This window comes from Gobio gobio (assembly GCF_949357685.1).
Source record: "Gobio gobio genome assembly, chromosome: 1".
Taxonomy (NCBI): Eukaryota; Metazoa; Chordata; class Actinopteri; order Cypriniformes; family Gobionidae; genus Gobio; species Gobio gobio.
Window position 1 is genome coordinate 46,745,101 of NC_137097.1, and position 21,061 is coordinate 46,766,161.

The window sequence follows — 21,061 nt, forward strand, 5'->3', positions numbered from 1 at the left end:
GTTTATTATAATCAGACCATGGTTAAATGACAAGAAACCAGTATGAAAACGCATATAACTAACTTGGCAATAACATAGGTCAAGGAACTGAGGCTTTTCATGAAACTTCATGGCCATAAATCTCACCTACCAATGACACACGGATAAAGGGCCTGGTTGCCAAACACACACCCTAACTAAGCAATTATTTCATTATTTTGGACTCACTTAATGACTCAACAGGAGGTGAAAGCATGGATAGACAAAAAAAAAACATCTTTCTAGTTATGCCAAGCTCTGAAGTATTGATAATATTGAATGAAGGATTATGTGGACAGGGGGTGGGATGGGAGGGTCTTGAAGTCAAAAAGGTTGAGATCCACTGCCATAGAAAGAACACACCTTGTGACATGCTAATTTAGATGAATGTTATCTATCGTCTTTTACAAGATAGCCTACATGTGTTTTTTTGTTGCCACACACATCAGCGTCAGTATAATTTACTCAAAGTACTGTTTTTACCCTAGTATCAACAGGAGTTTTCGGTAACACTTTATAATAATACGCTATGAAGCATTAGTTAAGCATTAGTCAATAGTTAATTCATCATTTATAAAGCATTAATAGGCAGTTTATAAATACAGCTATAAATGCTTTGTTCTTGATTTATAAGCATATCTATAACGTGTTTAATAATTGTATTTTCATACTTTATAAATGATCAATTTATCATTTCTAAATTAAGTATTACATTATTTACAAACTAGTTATTTTGGAGTTGTCAGTGGTTTATCAGATCATTTAGAAAGTGTAAGTAAAGGATTAATAAACTATATTTAAATATACATTTATACATCTTATTATTTAGACATATAGTAATAGTTACTCAGTGTGTTAATAAAAGCTTTATTAACATGTATTTCCACTATAATTCATGATTAATTCAGGTAGTTATAAAACATTTAGTAGTTGTCAGTTAACTCTTTTTGTGAGCTCATCTAAAGTGAGGACTATAGTAAAGCTTTTACAAAGGAGATATAAAGGCTCAGTTAACTGACAACTACTAAATGTTTTATAACTACTGAATTAATTTATAATTTATTAATAACTTACACTTTCTAAATGATCTGATAAACTACTGATAACTGCTAAACAACTGGTTTGTAAATAATTTAATACTTAATTTAGAAATGATAAATTGATCATTTATAAAGTATGAAAATACAATTATTACACATATTATAGATATGCTTATAAATCAAGTATAAATCATATGTAGCTGTATTTATAAACTGCCTATTAATATATGAATTAACTAATGCTTAACTGATGCTTCATAGCATGTAGTTATTGGATTTATTTGTTCGAAAAAATATTACAAGGAAAGAACATAGATTAAAATGATGTACATTAACTCTTCATTTACACCAGCATCATTTCAGGCTGTAAACAGCAAAAAACTACAAGTTGAACAAATCTTGATTCAAAAATAGTTTCATAGGGCTACATGTAGCAAAAAAAAAAATACATAGCAAAAACAGTGATTTAACACTGAAATAAAATTATTTATAAAGACTTTCTACAAGTGAGAAAGTCTGTTTTTCCTCCTAAATAAAGATTTACCAAGTTTAGCACATCACTTATAACTTTGGGAGGTCTAAAAACAGGTTATTCGGAAACCTAGATTAAAATGAAATAAAGTAAATGTAGTGTTGGGGACAGATTTGATACAATGATTTCTACCTTAATGCTTTAGCAAAGTAAACTGCACACAACATGCATGCCAAAGAGATGTTCAGGTCTTTAAGTTAACTGTTAAGAACAAACGCATTAGCATACGGTTCTACAGAAGAAGGGGGCCGATTATCATCTGAATGTTCAATGCAAATTGAGCTATAGTCAGCTTCTGTTTGAGCTGATAATGATCGATTGTCTTTATCTCGTTCGGGCAGCACCTTTGTTTCACCTACTCAACAGTCAAATACATTCTGAACCCAGGCTAAATACATTTCTCAGAGGCATGTTTTTAGTAGATTTTTATTTGTACAAAATGTTTTGTACAAAATTATATAAGAAAACATACTTTGAATATCCAGTCTACGCTCAGAATAAAATACTTGAACACTATGTTCCATTCTGCATGCACACATTTGTACAACATACACAAATCAGTTCCTTTTAAAATACTTCAAGTATGCTTGGTCAATAGCTTAGTGGCTCATCACAGATCCGTAAGGGCATGTGAACCGTGAACCGTCACCCCCCACCCCACACCTCATCCGAAGATGGCTGCCTGTAGACAATTGCTCCACATGGGAAGCGGAGACTTCGACACAGCAAGAGGTGAATACAGTGGCACCAAATCATCATGATCAAGTCAGATCATATCAGAAGTCTGTAATGTAAACATGTGGACCTCTAGAACGGAGTCACATAATGTACAAGCACAAACGTGTATACACACATACACATTCTCTCACACACACACACAGAGTCTCCAGGCTCATTCTGGTTTCCAGAGTAGATGGATGAGGTGTGTTCCTCCAGTCTCCAGCATTATTTCAGTATTTCTCACAGCAAACCGAGAGGCACTGAGAGCCGGATAAAAGTCGAAGAAGGACTAAACCTCTCTTTCAACAGTTCCAGAGATTTAAGAAGCACCGCTGCTGGACTAATTCGCAACAACACGGGAGCGCATCCAGTCTAGACTGGCTGGTAACCTGTATGGGGAAAAGAGAAAGAGGTGGTTACACACGGTATAACTGGCTCTCACTCAGACCACAGACTTGAAATATCTTAATCTATAATGCCTACTGTATAATATTTGCACGTTTCTAAGGCCTGCAATTTATCAACATGATCACAACACAACAAAAACCTGTTGAACACAATCTGCTACATGCCTTCTGTCATAGTTATAAACTATATATACACGTTTTTTTTAAAAGTAAAAAGCCTTTAAGGACATTTCTATCAAACTGTCCACCTTCAAGTCTTTTTGATGAGAAATCAGTAAGCATAAAAATAATTGTTATATTGTTAGTAATATTTCAAGATGAACACTTACTGGACTGAAGCGCCTTAGGTTTACTTGATTATCCATACATAATTTTTTAGAAAGACTCTATTAAAATGTGAGTATCAAATATGATACATCAGGATTTTGAGTAACGTTCATCTGAATATATCTTAATCATCATTGCATTGTGCACAATTAAAACTACAGAGCTTTGATCAATAAACTAAGCATAAAAACCATCTAATTTTTATATTATTGAAAGATATAGAGTGACAACATTATATTTATATGCAGTTTATGCGAGTAGTCTGCTATACTGTTATAAAGATCTCATAAATAGAATTACATTAGTAAAATTACATTACAAGTTATTAGAATTCTTCTTACTTTTTTGCCATATAAATATCAGCAACTGCACCAAATTGCATATTTTTGCTTCTGAATAAAACAGTTTTTCTCCTCCTCGAGTATGAGCTCCATATTCTCTATATATCATCTACTATACGAGCCGTTAAAGCCAGACGTATCAAATATGATACTAGACAAGAAAAAATACACATACAAACATTTGTATTCGTTTTTTTCAATATAAATATTTAGGTTTCATTTTTGATATCTATTTTTTGTGCAGTTTTTCTTATTTATGTCCTGTTAGTAACTTTAGTACTTGAACTTATTTTAGTTGCCAAGACAAAATTCCTCATTTTTATTTAGTTTTAGGTTATCTAATATTTTTTATTTATTTTGTTTCTGCATTATTTAAATTAACAAAAATGTCTAAGTAGTTTTAGTCATCAGTAAGAACACTGGATTCAAATAATATCTCTATTTAAGAAGAGAAATCATAATTTTGACCAAACCGCTGCTGTAGCCTATTTGAAAAATATTTCATGAAAAACGTATTGTAAAAATCAGGAAAATAAGGCATGATTTTCACTTAATGGACAAAGGGGAGAATGTGAACTTTTTAACCTGATTTAAATATCATCTAGGGATTTCCATGTACATTTTGCATTTGCAAACAAATGATTGAATCAAGTTTCTAGAGTGGGATTAGACCAGCCCATGTGAGATCAGCCCTAGTCTTAACTGCTTTGAATATTATTCTCTCTTGTTAATGGTTTAATTGAATCCCTACGGCTTATACGAGCCGTTAAAGCCAGATATATCAAATATGATACTAGACAAAAAATACACATACAAGCATTTAGATTTTTTTCTAAAGGTTCAATAAATTGTTCATTTAAAAAAATCTTTCTCCCACTACTATTTAATATGTCAGGCTTTACAGGGTTAAACAAGCAAGGCAGTGGAAAACATATACACTCCTATAAAACACACATACCCTTCTCCAGTGAGTGCGCAGCAGGCCTGGACATGCCAGGAACGAGCAGTGAGCGAGCTGAGGGTCAGACTCTGAGAGATCTCTGCAACAGACATACTGTTCTTCATGTCCTGCTTATTCGCCAAAACCAGCACAGATGCGTTCTGCAGATCCTGTGAGGAGGTTCGAGGAGGAGAAGGGATTCAGTTAAACCATTAACAAGAGAGAATAATCTTCAAAGCAGTTAAGACTAGGGCATATCTCACATGGGCTGGTCTAACCCCACTCTAGAAACTTGATTCAATCATTGGTTTGCAAATGCAAAATGTACATGGAAATCCCTAGATGATATTTAAATCACGTTAAAAAGTTTACATTCTTCCCTTTGTCCATTAAGTGAAAATTATGCCTTATTTTTACAATTATTTTTGTATGAAATATTTTTCAAATAGGCGACAGTAGCGGTTTGGTCAAAATTATGATTTCTCTTCTTAAATAGAGATATTATTTTGAACCAGTGTTCTTACTGATGACTAAAACTACTTAGATACTGTTGTTCATTTAAATAATGCAGAAACAAAATAAATAAAAAAATAGGAATTTTGGCAACTAGGGCAGGACATGAATAAGAAAAACTGCATTAAAAATCAATTTCAAAATAAATTAAACCTAAATATTTATATTGAAAAAACTAATATAAATGACAAAAGCATCTACAATAATTAATAAAATTATTTATAAAAAAAACCATACTGGTTTGAACATATATAACAGACTAAATAAATTAATAAAATATTACAATAAATAAATATAAATATATTTTCAACCCAGACCTTGAAACTACACGTGCAAAATGCATGAAAAACCATGAAATACTCTTAACTGTGTCATGAAGCTGCTGAATGCAAACTAACCTCGTGTGCAAGCATGCGATGAAGCTCCTCTTTAGTTACAGTCAGGCGTTCTCGGTCAGTGCTATCAACAACCAGGATGATAATCTGTTACATTTAGAGAGGAAGATTATACATCTTGTAAAGACTATAAAATATATATTATTGTCTGTCTCCCCCCCACACATAACCAGTTTCACATAACTCCCGTCACACCAGTAAAGCATGCAGGTTAAGAATACACACCTCTGTGTTACAGTAATACGAGTTCCAGGTAGCTCTGAGACTCTCCTGGCCGCCAATGTCCCAGACGAGGAAGCGTGTTTTCTTTATGGCAATCTCCTCTACGTTGCTGCCAATTGTGGGAGAAGTCTGCACGGCTTCTTTAGTTAAACTGCAGAGAACAGGGTTTAAAAGCTGAGTGGAAACATGTAGCATGTTTATATGTCATGGTACAGTGGTAGTACGAAGCCACATGCTTTTCCTGCTTCTACTTTCAAAAAGAAAAACACTTACAATTGGTAGAGGATGGTGGTCTTCCCAGCATTGTCCAAACCGACAATAATTACTTTGTGTTCTAAAAAGAGAAAAGGGAGGATGTCACAAAAACACAGAGACATTTTTGTTTGATCTTTTCTGTGTGATAACGTCATCTGATAACATCAACCGTGAAATCTGTCTGTTTGGGTTAAACAAAGTTTGGAAAAGTTGTGTACATTGGTGTAGAATAACTAGGTAAGCAAAACTCCTATGCTCTTTGAACCCCACTGACATGTACAATCTTATCTGACATGCAAGTAGAACAGAACATCCCAACAAAGACTTGCATAAACGTGTATTTCTCAATAACATGTTATTAGTGTCACACACAAAAAGATTTTTCGCTTTGGGAACATGGGCAGTCTCGTTTCTCATTTCAACATTACTCATATTTTATCATGGTTTAGTAATTTGGCTTCGACAACTCACACTGGACGCTATGTTTTACAGATTAAACAGCTCGTGAACGTTTCAGTACATAAATGCTAATGAATGTTTAATAAACACGCGCAGATTAGGACGTTCGTGATTGGTTGTCTCTTTGTTGGCGTTATTCCAGCTCAGCATCGGTTCTTCTGACACCAACATCTCGTAAATCGTAACCCAGGGTTAGAGGTGCTGACCATCTTACAAAACTTACCCACTTCACTTGATTAAATCAGAGTTAAACTGGCCAGTGAAGTTTTAGTCGGAGTTTGAAAACACGTTAACTATTAAGACGTGAAGCCAGGACAAAATGTTACCGTTTTCTTTCTGTCTTACAGAAAACAATTAAAGGTATCTTAACTAACGTTAGTTATAACACCAAGGGCATTGTAAAAATACTTAACTAAAAGTAATACTTATAATAGGCCTACTACAATAATACAATCTTTTAAAATTCGCTTACCTCTATCTCCGAAAACAGTCATCAGTTTGGCGAACAGTAGCCCCATTTCCGAAGACAGCGGATTTAAAAGGCCGGGTTTGTTAACCGATCACACCGGGTTTTCTGTAACTTATTCACCGAGCGCTAAAGTGATGTTGATCTTCTGGTTCTTTTGATCCTTTATGTCCCGGGCAGTAAATACTTTTACAGTTACGTTAAAACAACAGACAGACCACCGTGTCTTTCTCTTGTTGCTCCGTATTGTCAAACATTCATTAAGATGTGCTGTGGTCGAAATGTTAAGAGATTCTTTCCCTGAGTGTCTGTTGTTTGATCGCCTGGTGTCTGTCTAATTACTCCTCTGCCCTGATACATAATATCGGGCCGGAATACGGAATTTCGTCGTGTTTTTCGTGGGCGTAGCGTATGCATATTTAAACGATGAGTAATGACGCAGAGGTCGCGTCACGCGTTTCAGGGGTAGTCGAAACGGCAATCCTCATTGGACGCCCACGGGGATGACGCAAGTGACCGTACAATTCTTTTGGTCCGTATATGGAACGGGGCGTGGCGTTCTTTGACTGTGTTGTGATTTTCGAGTTACAGGGGAATTTGAGAGGAAGTTTAATCAGAAAGTAAAAGAGAGCTCATGGAATTCCCTGGACTCTCTGTAAATTATCCGCAGTAACAAACAATTTTCCTCTTTGTCATGTGATATTCTTACATCTTGACATACGGCTATGACTGACTCGAATCAATAACCTTACTTGACATTTTCTTTCTGACCTCAGTGACCTCCTCGATTCTATATCAACCTTATACAACCCGGTATTAATCCCGGTTAAATGGCTCAAAATCTATCAAAACAATATTATTGACTTAAGTAGGCCTATATTGATTAGATTAAATGTTATAAGCTTAAACGAATCACGTGAATTGCTACCAGAATATAACAAGAGATGGAACCACATCCTTTCCAAACTTGTAACTTGACATGATACTCTTTCTGTTCCTCTTGATATAATCTGAGCATGATGAGTTTCCTGTTGCCATGGTCCTTTTAAGAATGTTGTGAGCTGAATCAGGTTTCTCGCACACCCACACCTGTGGTTTTCTCAGCATGAGTCTGTGTTTTGAACACTTTGGGTACTTCTTAAATGTCATGATACGCGGAATAATGAGACACAATGTGAGGACATCTGCTGCAGGAAGAACAGAAGCGTGTAAAGTGCAGAGCGCATGCACATCACTGCACAATTGTGCAAGTGCGGTTAAGTGTCATCCGCACATCTGGCCAAGAACGGGGTAGATTCGTGTGTGGTGTGGTGTACCCACCTGTGAACAGAAACGGTTGTTGGTTCGGGTCAAGACGTTTGTGTTACAAAAGACAAAAAGAATGAAGGAAATATGACTCATACCTAGTTACAATTTCCAATCATATTTTGCACACCATTAATGCAAAGTAAATAACATTTTAGCTTGCATGGGCTAGTTTGTGATGCTCTTTATTAAGAGGAGCTCATCAGACGCTTTGCATGATCAATTCAAAACTACAATTCACTCATGTGAATTCAGTGGTTTGACTGTAAACCAGGATTGCCCCCATAAATGAGAGGTGATGGACATCTTTTTATTTCTTCCTCGCACCCCATTGTCTCGAATCCTGCATTGTTTCCTTGACTCCTTCCTTTTTTGTGTTCTTCCTGGCCCCCCGCCACCAGATATTCTTTCTCACCCTCTCCCACCCCCATCACACCCTTTCCTCTTACTCCTCTATTTATCACTTCTTTTCATGTACTTGTGGTTCTCAACCTTTTTGACTCAAAGGCTCCTCGTTCCCTGACACAATATTCAAAGGCCTCCCCTCCATATAGGCTAAGATATTTCCAGCATTTCTGCTGTAATATGACTTTTATATTAATATATTGAATAAATTAACATGGTTAATGGCTTATTTCATTATTTTCATATATTAAAGTTAATTAATTTAACATATGTAATACATTTATATTTAATATTTTATTTTTAATACTAAATGAATTAACCATTATTAATTTGGCGATTCCAGAAGAATATATTATTTTGTATTCAAGAACTGTTTGTTCTTCAATAAAAAAAACAACATTTATTGAGTGAAAATAAAAAGTATAATTTTAGTTAAAAATTTATCTCTCTTTTGTGTGTGTGTGTGTGTGTTTTTTTTTTTGCATTTTAATTATAGTTTTAATATATGAATAATAATTTATTAATTGAAAACAGTCACCCTGCGGCCCTTTTGGAAGTTTGAGAACCACTGATCTATTCTTTACCCTCATTTTGTAAACTCCTAAATGACGTGAAAATAGCAACGGCACAGGAAACAGTTGATCCAGATTAAAATTTTTAATTAAAATATGAATTTATCCACAGATTAAAAACAAAAAGTAAAATGGAGCTACAATCAGGCACCAAAGAATACGTCTGTTTTCCTTATATTTTGAAACAATTGCGATAATGCAACAATAACATTATTTAGTAAGCTATCTACTTGTATTATATTTAGCGAATTTCATCATGATGATCTTTAAAAACATAGTTGAGGGTAAAAAGAGGCTCAGGCATTCACCAATGCTCTGGTTACATAAAATAGTAAAGACTCCAGATTTTCTCCCATTTCATACACGCGCGCACACACACACACACACACACACACACACACACACACACACACACACACACACACACACACACACACACACACACACACACACACACACACACACACACACACACACACACACACACACACACACACACACACACACACACACACACACACACACACACACACACACACACACACACACACACACACACACACACACACACACACACACACACTCTCCTGGCTTAGAAACTGGCCACAGAGATAACAAAATAATCAGTAGCATTAGCATGAGTTTGGCAGTACGATGTGTGTATTGGTGCATGTCAGTGTTGAGTTTGCAAGAGTAACAGTGTGTTCTTATGCAGCTTGTCAGACTGTGAAGGTATTCCTACTATCATGCAATAAACACTTTGTTTAATCTTAAAATTACTAGCAGTGCAAACATGTCGCTATGGAAACAAGGTAAAATGGTAGTGTAGACTACTATCACACACAACAACAATAACAACATCATCAACAACTGTATATGTGTGGCACTGAGTTAAGACAACCCACCATGTTTACGGTGGGAGTGGCCTGATGAGATTACGGCACTTGTGATTCGTTGGCCTGTGTGACTGACATGAGAATAAGGCAGAACATGTTTCCAATGGCAGTGGTACACTAGTGGCACAAATGCTAAAAGCCCTTGAGCAGGCACAGGAGACGAGACAGAGCCAGTTACAATCATCAAAGCTATTTGTGTTAGTGGTCTTAAACAATTTGGGCTTTTAGTTAGAACATTTGTCTCTTAGACGCTCTTAGTTGTCTTATTTATATTTGCATATTAACGTTTTATAAATGCTAGCTGATCTGGATTAACATCTTGATGCACTAGTTAGCCCTATCAAACTATATCATGTGAGCACCACAGCACCCCTTCTGGATTGGAGGAGTACGCAGCAGCGGTGGAGCTCTGGTAAAGGTTTTAGCAGACTAACAATTGGATAGACCTTTCTAGACTCAATAAATAAAATAAATAGAATAAAATATGACACAAAAACATGCTCTGCAGTAGTGCAGTCTGGGAAATTAAAATGGTGGGTCGCTCCCAAGACTTTCGTATATCAGAAAGACCCTGTTTAAGACTACAGAGGATGCACACACGCTCCCGACCGACCACCGAACCATACGAACAAACACACACATTCTTTTGCAAGATTTTTGTTATACATTGTGAATCGTGTTTAATGCTCAGCAAGTTACTAACCTCATAATGATTTGGAGTCATGCAGTACTATACAAAAGTAAAACAGAATGAAGAAAGGTTCTTCGACTTTCCTCCTCAAAAACCAGTTGAAACTAAATATATAATGACTGAGAGTTTTGTTAGTGTAATGCGAATGTCGTGATTGTTAGCTGTACAGCGTTTGTCAATGATTGTGTGTTTCTCTGGGTTGTAAACAGATCCAACTATAGAGATTCTACTTAGTGTTGTTCTAAACAACTCCTCTCGGGTAAACCTGCTCTAGCGAATGTACACATCTCTGCTCCACTCCTCCTGGCTTTGGTTACGGCCCGTTGTCGACCCGCCGCCTTCTGCTTCCTGACAGTAGCGCTCCCTCAGCTTGCCTCGTCCACGCTGGTGCTGATTGGCTGGTGGTGGGACCACGTTGAGGTTCTCCTGGTCAGGCTCCGCCCCTTCGTCCTCCCAGGAGGCCTGGCGAGGAGCGTGGTGGGCAGGGTTTAGACGGTACGAGCGACATGGGTCTGGCTCCTCGTACGGATCCGTCTCCATGTCGTCGGTGTAAGCAGAATCACGGCTGCCCTGGGTCTCGGAATCGAACGTGTCCTGCCGCGAAAGGCCTCGTCCGCCTGTTTGCAACTGGCTGCGTGAAGAGCGCAGTGGCTGCTTCCCACCCAGGTCACTCTGGTAGTCTTGGAGACTGCCGCGCTCAGGCCCTTCCCTCTTCTGTTCTCCATGCACCAGGAATGGCCCCTAGAGCAAGCCACACCCCCGAAACACACCACAACAGGCCAAGGCACATGCAGACACACAAAAAACAGAGCAAGCAGCATGTTAATACAAAGGTTAGAGGTCAGTGTTAATACAAAGGTCAGCTTTTTACCTTACAAGTTAAAATAAGATATTTCAACTAGTGCTGTCAAACCGGTTAAAAATACCCACACAAATATATACCCCACCCCCCACACACACACACACATATATATATATATATATACATATGTGTCTGTGCGCGTGTGAATATGTATATGTACACACACATATATTCTGTAAACAAAACTTATGTTAGACGCGATTAATCACAATTAATCGATTTGACAGCACTAATTTCCACACATTCCAAGCAATAACGTCCATACATTAAAATACATTTCTTACTCATGCTTTTAGGGGAAAAGGCCAATAAATGGTAGTGAGAAGATTTATAGCATTCTTAAACTTTGTGCTGTTGCACAAAGCTATGAAAAGTGTTATGGATATTTACCTCGGACTTTTAAGTGCAATCTCTACAACATGCTACAAAATGATCATTTCATAAAATGCTAAATCTTGAATTTAAGCAATAATAAATGATCTCGCTTTACTTTAAAAATAGCCAGAAATACCTTTTATGTTTCCAAAATCATTAGAAAGTTAAATGCATCTGACAAACTATAGACCAAACCCACACCATGCACAATATAAAAAAAACACTAAATATTAGCGCCCTCTAGTGGCCATATCAAACCCATCACACAATGAATACAAGCTCCTTTCAGTGCTGATGATTCAAAAAAATATATATCAGTATCTTTGAAGTCAAAAGTTATCTCATATTGCAACCTGAAAAGGATATATATATACAGAAATATTGACCAAAATGTATTTTCTCTTTTATCATTTAAGTTATTATAAGGTAATTTTTTCACCCCAAATCATTATATATATATATATACACATATATACTGACAAAGGCTTATTTGATTTTTTATCTTATTTTATAATTTAATTTATTATATAGGTTATTTTCTTTCTATTTTCAAACCATTATAAATATAGGATGTATTACATAATTTATGTAAATTATCAAATGAAGCTATTTCAGTATTTAAATATAATTGAGGTGCCGTGTGAATAGATTAGCTGCGTAACTTTGGTCTCCTAGACAACTGTGTGATGGTAAAGACTGAGCAGATGGATGCTCATTTCTTCTCGTTCAGATTGCGGTGAGATAGTTGTGAAAGTGCACACACTGACACACAGGCATTGATCCATCCTCTGTCTGTCAGCCTGTCTCTCTCTCTCTCTCTCTCTCTCTCTCTCTCTCTCTCACTCACTCACTGACTCACTCACTCACTCACTCACTCACGCAGACACACAAACACACACATTTTTATTTAACTTGGGAAAACAACACTGGCATCAATGCCTGTACGCAAGCTCCTGTTAGAATTTCAGCTCAGTGTTAATAGGATAATGGATACGAGTGGGTTATTCAGGGCTGGTGCCATGGCAACCTGGAAGAGGGTGGCGATCTGAACTATGTCTCTCAGATGACAAGAGGCCATTGGAAAGTCCGGCAGGCAAATCAAATGAGGGGAGGGGGTCACGTGTGTATGTTTGTGTGAACTGTGGCGAACTTATGATTATGAGATGTTTTGTTCATGTGTATGTGTGTGTGTTGTATTATTTATATCATTGAGAGATCAGTCAAAGGAGAGGAGCAGAGACAGACAACAGAATTACAGTTGGGCATTTCTATCTCTTTAGCAGCCATCGTTACTTTTCAGTGATTGGGAGATGGGTTCTGGACCCTTCAATATCCCATTGTAAGCCCGGCCCCGTCTTTAGAGGGCATGTTCCTCTTCTTGTCGCCATTGCCCTGTAGCGGGGGAACCATCAAGGAGCTCCATGTTGCGACGCAGGGAAGTGAGCACCTGTACCTGCAGGTTGGAGACGGGCTCGGGCGAGGCCGCCAGGGCGGCTGTGGCCATGGTGCGATTGAGCAGAGGGTTGGGTGGGTTGCTGCTCGGAGGGTGTGTAGCCTTCCAGTAGGCCTCCAGGTATTCAGCCAGGTGTTCACATGCATCCTCCAGCTGATTCTCATCTAATATTATGTCAAAAAGCTCCTGAAAGAGAGAAAAGGAGATGTTTCAAAAGAAAATAGAGAGCAAAGCAAATGTACAGTTTACATGTTGCAGACGATTACATTTTCTCTGTTTTCTATGCTATATCTATGCTCTCTTGCCATATGACTAGATGAAACTGAATCTGTGAGCACATAAATTATAAAAATCCTGTATGTGTCTAAGAAACAAAGAATGAAGGAAGAAGGAAATGGAGAAGAGTGAGCAAAAAACTCAGCACAGCTTTCTCACTGCATTAAAACCAAACCGTGTGCATTTATGTACCTAAAAGTGTACATAAATGTAAATCAGTAGAAATCAAAAGTAATATTCTCACAGGAGGACACTGCGCGAGTTTATCAGCTGCCACCATTTGGACGTTGAGATGTTTGGCCTGAGATTTACCCCTGGACTTTATCAGCCTCTGCAACACCTGATAGCAAGGGGGAAAACAAAAGAGCAAAAATACGTCCAATAAACAAGTTAAAATACATTTTTGATGAACACAAAAAGTTTGTGTTTTTAAAAAAAAGAAATTCATACTTTTATTCAGCAAGGATGCATTAAATTGATCAAAGGTGACAGTAAACATGTATAATGTGACAAAATTTAGAAAAATTTAAATGTATTACGGGTTCCACAAAAATAAAGAATCATGAAGGATCATGTGACACTGAAGACTGGAGTTATTATGCTGAAAATTCAGCTTTACCATCACAGGAATAAATTACATTTTAAAATATTTCAAAATAGAATAATAATATACATTTTAATTGTATAGCACAAAACAGTTTTTACCATATTTTTGTTTGTAAAAAAAACCTTCAGCCTTGGTGAGCAAATTACACTCTTTTTTCCCCAGAAACACTGCAAAAATAATACAGACCCCAAACTTTTGAATGGTAGTGTGTATATTGTAGCTAATATTTACCTTTGGAGAAGCGATCTTGATGTAGACTATGATAGGTGCCAGTGATGTCTTGGCCAACTGAGATGGATGGTTGATTGTATCGGCATCCAGAGCCACTAACTGGAGCGTCCGAGCCAACTCAAAGATTCTCTCAATTTCACTCTGTACCTCAGCTGCCAGATGAAAAAATGTTTATGAATATACAATACACACAAATACAAACATACTCTCTCATAACTACATCTCATCTTTCGTATATACACTGCAAAATTAATATTTTTAATTTGTTGCTGGTCTTGTTTTCATCGTTTTCATTGGTTTCATTAGTAGTTTTTTCACTTAATTTAAGCATACATATCACTAATTATTTTTTATTTTATTTTGCAAAATGCACACACAAACACACCTTGAAATTTTAATAAACGCTAAATCTCAGAAAGACTTACCTCACAGTTTTATTTCACACTCAAACCCGTTAGTACATATCATGCACATGGGGGTTATTATGGTCTGCTCAAATATATGCATGTGTGAGCATGTGCTAGCTTAGTTTCAATTAACTTAAAGTAAATGGAACACTGAACAGTATGATAGTAATTTCCAGAATAGCGGTTGCATGCTATGTGCAGCTTTCTGCATTGATCCATGGCAGTCTGCAGAAAGTTGCAGTTAGTTGTAGATCAGTATGCGTGTATGGATATGTCTGGGTGTGAACTGCTATATGTGACCCTGGACCACAAAACCAGTCATAAGTCACACGGGTATATTTGTGGCTATAGCAAACAATACATTGTATGGGTCAAAATGATAGATTTTTCTTTTATGCCAAAAATCATTAGGATATTAAGTAAAGATCATGTTCCATGAAGATATTTAGTAAATGTTCTACTGTAAACATATATAAAAAAGTATCATTAGTAGTAATATGCATTGCTAAGGACTTCATTTGTACAACTTCAAAGGCGATTTTCTCAATATTTAGATTTTTTTGCACCCTCAGATTCCAGATGTTCAAATAGTTACCAAATATTATCCTATCCTAACAAACCATACATCAAATGAAACTTTCATATTAAAAAATGACCCTTATGACTGGTTTTGTAGTCCTGGGTCACATCTGTGAATTGGCATCCCACTTTTTTACAGCGAGTCAGAATCAATGCATTCAGTAAATTATTCAGATTGTAAATGTAAAATGTAAATATACTACAAACACAGCTGAATATAACTACAAAGCAGCCTTATTAATATGATGGAATCAAAAAAGAAGAAGAGAGAAACAGCTGTGTTTAACTGGCCCCTAAGTGTATACACCACTGGAGGAACACCTGGACCCCTCAGAGTACAGCATAATCTGCACACAAAGTGCACAAGTAATGAAAATGTACTGTTCTAGTCAACGATTATCCATAATCCATCACTTAATTTACACATACACTATCAATGTTTTTGAAAGAAGTCTCTTCTGCTCACCAAGGCATTATATATATATATATATATATATATATATATTTAATGCATCCTTGCAGAATAAATGTATTAATAAGTATTACAAAAATAATATTTTTTAAATAAAATTTTAAAAATATCCCAAACTTTCGAATGGTATTGTATGTATGCATGCACTGCCTTTTTCATTTTACGTCCTTCCAAAAATCATACAATTTTTCAAACCATTAAAACTATTACAGCAAAACAAAAAAAAGAATATTTAGTAGTGTGTAATACTATCAATATTTTAAGATAGTATGCAGTATTCCTAATTTAAGTCATGAAAACACATGCATGTCCAATTTTCTTAGTCCAATGGCTAAGCCCATTGTCACTTAATGTAACATAAGATGCATGTCACTGGAGTCTAAATTAATAGGACTTAAAAGAGAGATTTTGTCTCAGGTTGTTACATTTTAATGCTAGGTGCGCAATACAATGTCACAATAAAACTGCACCACTACCCTACACACTGTGTTGGCAACAATAACTACACTTTCAAAACATTTGAGCCACTAAACAAATTTAGTCCTGTCATAACTCTAGGAGTGTTTGTCACGGTAATGGAAATGACAATATTAATGTATTTGTTCTAGGCGGAATAGATCTGCTACAGTTCTGCTGTTATTGATGCTGCTGCAGAGCAAGTATGGAACTTGCTAAAGCCAATACATAAGCAGCACGCTGCTGTGAGCATGTAAGAAGACATACTGATGCTGCACAATTTAGCATACATAAATTACCCATAGCAAATCTATACAGGTGGTGCTAGGGAAGGTAGAGGGTTTCTGAAAACATGCTGCAAACAAACACTTTTGAAAGTTGAGCAGCAAACTCATAGGATACTGACGCAACAGGACCCAATCAGCTGTGCCCTTTAAAGACAATGTGATTGCTAACAGATTAGGTTAAAGACATATAAGCCTGCACCATCTAGAGTTTCATGACAGAACTAGTGGTCAGTTTTGGATTTAAGTCAGTAGTGTGGTTACTTTTAGTTAATAACACCACAACAGTGCCGACAAGTTAAGACTGTTCACACCAAACTCAAAGTACAGGGTTAAGTAAAAGGACAGATGGATGAGGAGTTAGATAAATGGATGAATCGACAGATGGATAGTCATGAAGGGGGAAAGGGTGGGATGATAAGATACGTACCCAGTACGTCTGAGATGAAGAGAAAGAGAGAGATAAGAAATGTGTGGTGGGAAGGTGTGGCGAAAGAGAACAGGATGAAAAAGAGAAAAAAAAAAGCCAGATCAGACATGGCGTAACAGAGCAAGAGGAGGAAACACTAAGAAAAATGTTTAGGAAACAGAGAATGTGGACAATAGTGAAAACTGACAGGGCTTGCTTGACAAACACATTTTCACCTCTCTAACAGTAGTCTGTTTGCACAGAGAGCACATGTCCCCCCCAAAAGTCTATTTATTTCTTTGTCTGGCCTTTTCTATTTAAACTCCTATATAGTGTGTGACCTTCTTTTCTCTATACGAGCTATAATACCAGAATGAATGAATTTCATTCATTTCAACAAAAGACAACAAACAATTGCTTTCAATGTGAATAGCTATGCATTTTGAAATTTGCTTAACTTTTTTGTGTGCTCTTACATGCTTGGACTAACATGAGTGCGACATTTTTGTCGATTTTGGTCATTCAGCCTGCTGCTAAACCACATGTTCAGTCTGCTCAGGCTTTACGACCACACGAGGGAGCTCTTTCAGATGCAGTTTTACATTTGTGTGCAGGTGTGTTTCATACCCAGACTGGATCTGGTGCTGGAGCGCTCAATGATCGTGTGTTTGCTGGGGTTGTTTAGGACGGAACGCTTGGCAAGTGAGATGTCTGCTGTCACCCTGGTGATGGATATTCTGGAAAAAACAACAACCCATAACCATGGTATGCTATTTACTGCATGACAATATTGTGATATTTCCAGCATTATTAATCCACTCAGAACTTTGTCATTGATAATAACATTTTCTTTGATAACAGGTCCTGCCAAATTTCATGGTGAGGATTTCATATCTTCATTATGACCATGACATGCATATTTTAATACCCACCTGCCTTCAAATTTGTGTTTTAGGAAGTCAAAGAGTGCTTTCTGCATCATATCTGTCACCTGTAATGTAACAAGCACAGACCTGAACAACATGAACTACATGACTAAAGTTAAAAATTGACAGTTTTTAGAGAGATATATTGTCTTGCCTCGTAGCCTTTAAGGGATGGTCCCACCAAAATAATGGGTCTCATGGAAGGCACCACATCGTAAGGAGGAACATGTTCCATCTGAAAGTTCACACACAAAATAAAGCCTCTTCAGTGACATAAAAAAAAATCATGATTTATATATACATTTGCCAAAACTGACCTAAATCTGCATTTAATCACAGCATTCACATTTAACCACTTTTTTTCTTATTTTTTATCTCTTAGCAGTGCATAAAGGAATTTCTTGGGAAGCTGATAAATCAAATTAATATAAATTATAATTTTTATATATAGGCTAATAAATTAAAGGGGTGGTAAACCACGATTTCACTATTCTAACTTAAGCTAGCGTGTAATGTTGCTGCTTTAGCATAAACAACATCTGCAAAGTTACAACGTTCAAAGTTTAAAGCAAAGGGAGATATTTGCTTTTAAAGAAATCCATTTCTAAGAACTACAGCAAACGGCCAGTAGGCGACTACAGACATTCCTCCAGGGTTGGTGACATAACCAGGCTCAATATTTACATAAACCCCTCCTCCGAGAATATTAAATAAGGGGGGGTGAGGCCATTTTGTATCGCGGCGCTGTTGTGGTATAGTTAGGCTGGAGTGTTGTTGCCGCGATGCCGAGGAAACGCTGTTATATTCATCCGGATTGCAGGTCTGGGGTACTTGCTTTGTTCAGCCTTCATAGGGACAGGGGTGCGTTGCAGAGCGTTTAACATACAACATGTTATATGCACGTGTGTATGAGACAGAAGGGAACAGGCACGTGCGGGGCTCCCTCCCGCAGCACATCTCACGGAGGGAAACTTTCACAATGTTCGCGAGTTCAACACCGGATTTGCACAACGTCAGCTGCATAAGACAAACACTGCCAGTGTGTGAATGCACTACGCGCGCGGGGCTCCCTCCCGCAGCACATTTCACGGAGGAAAACTTTCACAATGTTCGCGAGTTCAATGCAGGATATGCACAACGGCTTGACCTGAAAGCTGGATTTACAAACAGAAGCTGTTTACGGGCCACAACCTGTAAGTCTGATTTATTTTTCATCTATGTGTTTTTCTGTAATAGGTTGTAGCAAGGAAGTAAACAGATGACAACACTGTTCTGCAAACCAGTCTGTTAAATGCTTATTCATACTTAACGTTATCCGACGAACACCTAACGTTACAAACACTAACGTTAAAATCTCAACAGCGAACTTGGCATTAGTGTAAATGATTCTTTGATTAGAGCTTTTATGTATTATTTATCTACAGGCATGCTAAACATGGTTCTGTGTGTGATTTGGCTACTATAGTAAAGCCAGTGTTTAGTGTTTTGGGTTAATAGTTCTTGCAACAGATATTTGGCTATAATCGTTCTAAAAATACAAAAGTAACAGTGCCATTCAGTAGCGATCACTATAGATCCGCAGTCTTTACTCATTAGGACTGAACAGGTTCTGCTCGATCATCTTCACTCAAATGTTCTGGGTCTGATTCGGGCTCAGATTGGTGTGGTTTTATTGACGCCATCGTTTCTAATACTGACAAAAGCACAGTCTACCGGTAAGGTAAGGGGCGTGACGTTTCCGATAAACGTACACTGCGGTTAGCGAATCACAACACACTGGGCCAGCTAACCAATCTGAGCCCATTGCGTATTTCTGAGGGACTGGCTTCATACAACCCGGAAAGCATCAGACCGTTTTACAAGGAAGGACAGAGCAGTGTAGAATAAATGTCAAATATATGAAAAATAATGATTTTTTTTTTTAAAACGAAGCATTAACACATGTTACAGTGCACCCCACAAACACAATCAAGCCTTCAAAACAATGTGTTTTACCACCCCTTTAATTCAATGTAAATTATAATCGATCAAACCTCATTTATCACAATTTAAGCCATGTATATTGTTGAAATGTATGCTGTTATACAGAATTATAAATCTTTATAGAGAATTATAAAGAACAATTTTTAGGATGCAAAAACTGCTAAAAATTCCCATTCCCTCCTCTGACAGACCATCACTTTGATCTAAGATAAGACCTCTTCGTGTCCTGCTGAGGGTCCTTCACTATATGAAGTGTGTGTGAGAAAAACAGAGACAGAGATCCTTTGCTCAATTGATCTCCGTGGCTCCTCCCACTCCTCTTTCCCTGTTATATAATATACGACTGACCAAAAGTATCAGTGGGCTAGTTTGAGGACAACCGGAGTATCTAAAAACAACCGGAACAACAACAACATAATGTCATCATTTTGAATACTCTAATTCGCCCAGTCGGGCGTCTGTGCATGTGTGATTGTGTCAGCAGCCATTGTGGCAGCATTAACATGCGTGGGCTACGCTCTATTTCACGGACCAGTAATGGAAACGGAAAGCGTGGAAACCTGTCAAGGTGTTTTTGCCTCATCTTGTATGCATTCGTAAGAGGATGGCAGTATGTCCTGTCCACACATGTGGGTGGACACATGGGGCAGATTCATTAATTTCTTGATTCAATCTGAATGAGATGTGCATGTCCTGTAGAGCTCTAAGACTAATACAAGTACAACCTGACATTTTTTTCCCCTTTCAAAACTATTTTATTGTAAACAGGACTGGTACATAAAATCCTGTGTCTATATGCCACTACAATACACATTTAAACCTTTAGAGAAGCAAACTAGCATAGAAGAATTTGTCTTTTCTGACCTTTTTCTGAAATACATTCGCTGTATTTGCTGAGCTGATGCAGGGACACAATGACAATAGCCCTAAGACTCAGATATTGTCAAAACAAGTACAAACAAAAAAACACGAAACAAAAAGTTTGTTGTTGCTATGACTCACCGATTTCTGTTTCTGTTTGGCAGGCCCACCTATCATTCCACACACACGTAGCAAGAGAGAGAGGGCAAGCAAGCAAACAAACAGAAGCTTGTTAGTGACAAATTGTTAATACATTTAGGATGCTGGGAGAAAATGAATAAAAATAATTCAGATGTGGCCAAATTAAGAAAATATGGAACTTCTAAAGAATTAGATACATTGTGGCTTGACTGACCGTTTAGGTCGATCTGAAGTA

General features: G+C 37.1%; 2 protein-coding genes across 5 annotated transcripts in view; both read right to left on the reverse strand.

Moving 5' to 3' along the window:
* Positions 1 to 1,314: 1,314 nt before the first annotated feature.
* arl5c (ADP-ribosylation factor-like 5C) lies at positions 1,315 to 7,063 on the reverse strand. The gene is made up of 6 exons (XM_079812686.1): positions 6,642 to 7,063; positions 5,729 to 5,789; positions 5,459 to 5,606; positions 5,237 to 5,320; positions 4,344 to 4,495; positions 1,315 to 2,699 (listed from the first exon to the last, which is right to left on the reverse strand). The coding sequence occupies exons 1-6, from the start codon at positions 6,685 to 6,687 to the stop codon at positions 2,651 to 2,653; spliced, it is 540 nt and encodes a 179-aa protein (XP_079668812.1). The 5' UTR covers positions 6,688 to 7,063; the 3' UTR covers positions 1,315 to 2,650.
* Positions 7,064 to 8,987: 1,924 nt separating this feature from the next.
* The window catches only part of cacnb1 (calcium channel, voltage-dependent, beta 1 subunit), a 48,497-nt gene continuing 36,423 nt past the window's right edge, over positions 8,988 to 21,061 (reverse strand). For 2 of the 4 annotated variants that reach the window (XM_079830994.1, XM_079830995.1), the window contains 7 exons: positions 17,996 to 18,076; positions 17,848 to 17,906; positions 17,543 to 17,652; positions 14,309 to 14,460; positions 13,715 to 13,810; positions 13,195 to 13,380; positions 8,988 to 11,245 (listed from right to left, as the gene is read on the reverse strand). In XM_079830994.1, the coding sequence (XP_079687120.1) occupies positions 10,775 to 11,245; positions 13,195 to 13,380; positions 13,715 to 13,810; positions 14,309 to 14,460; positions 17,543 to 17,652; positions 17,848 to 17,906; positions 17,996 to 18,076 (1,155 nt within the window). In that variant the 3' untranslated portion in view covers positions 8,988 to 10,774. Of the gene's footprint in view, positions 11,246 to 12,621; positions 13,381 to 13,714; positions 13,811 to 14,308; positions 14,461 to 17,542; positions 17,653 to 17,847; positions 17,907 to 17,995; positions 18,077 to 20,688; positions 20,723 to 20,826; positions 20,856 to 21,061 lie in introns of those variants that run through there. The other 2 variants (XM_079830993.1, XM_079830996.1) reach the window with 2 other exon arrangements.

Coding starts and splice junctions, on each gene's coding strand:
- arl5c (XM_079812686.1), bottom strand. CDS start 6,687: ATGGGGCTACTGTTCGCCAAACTGATGACTGTTTTCGGAGATAGAG. Junction 5,790..6,641: donor GACTGTTTTCGGAGATAGAG/GTAAGCGAATTT, acceptor TTCTCTTTTTAG/AACACAAAGTAATTATTGTC. Junction 4,496..5,236: donor ATCGCATGCTTGCACACGAG/GTTAGTTTGCAT, acceptor ACCTCCTCACAG/GATCTGCAGAACGCATCTGT.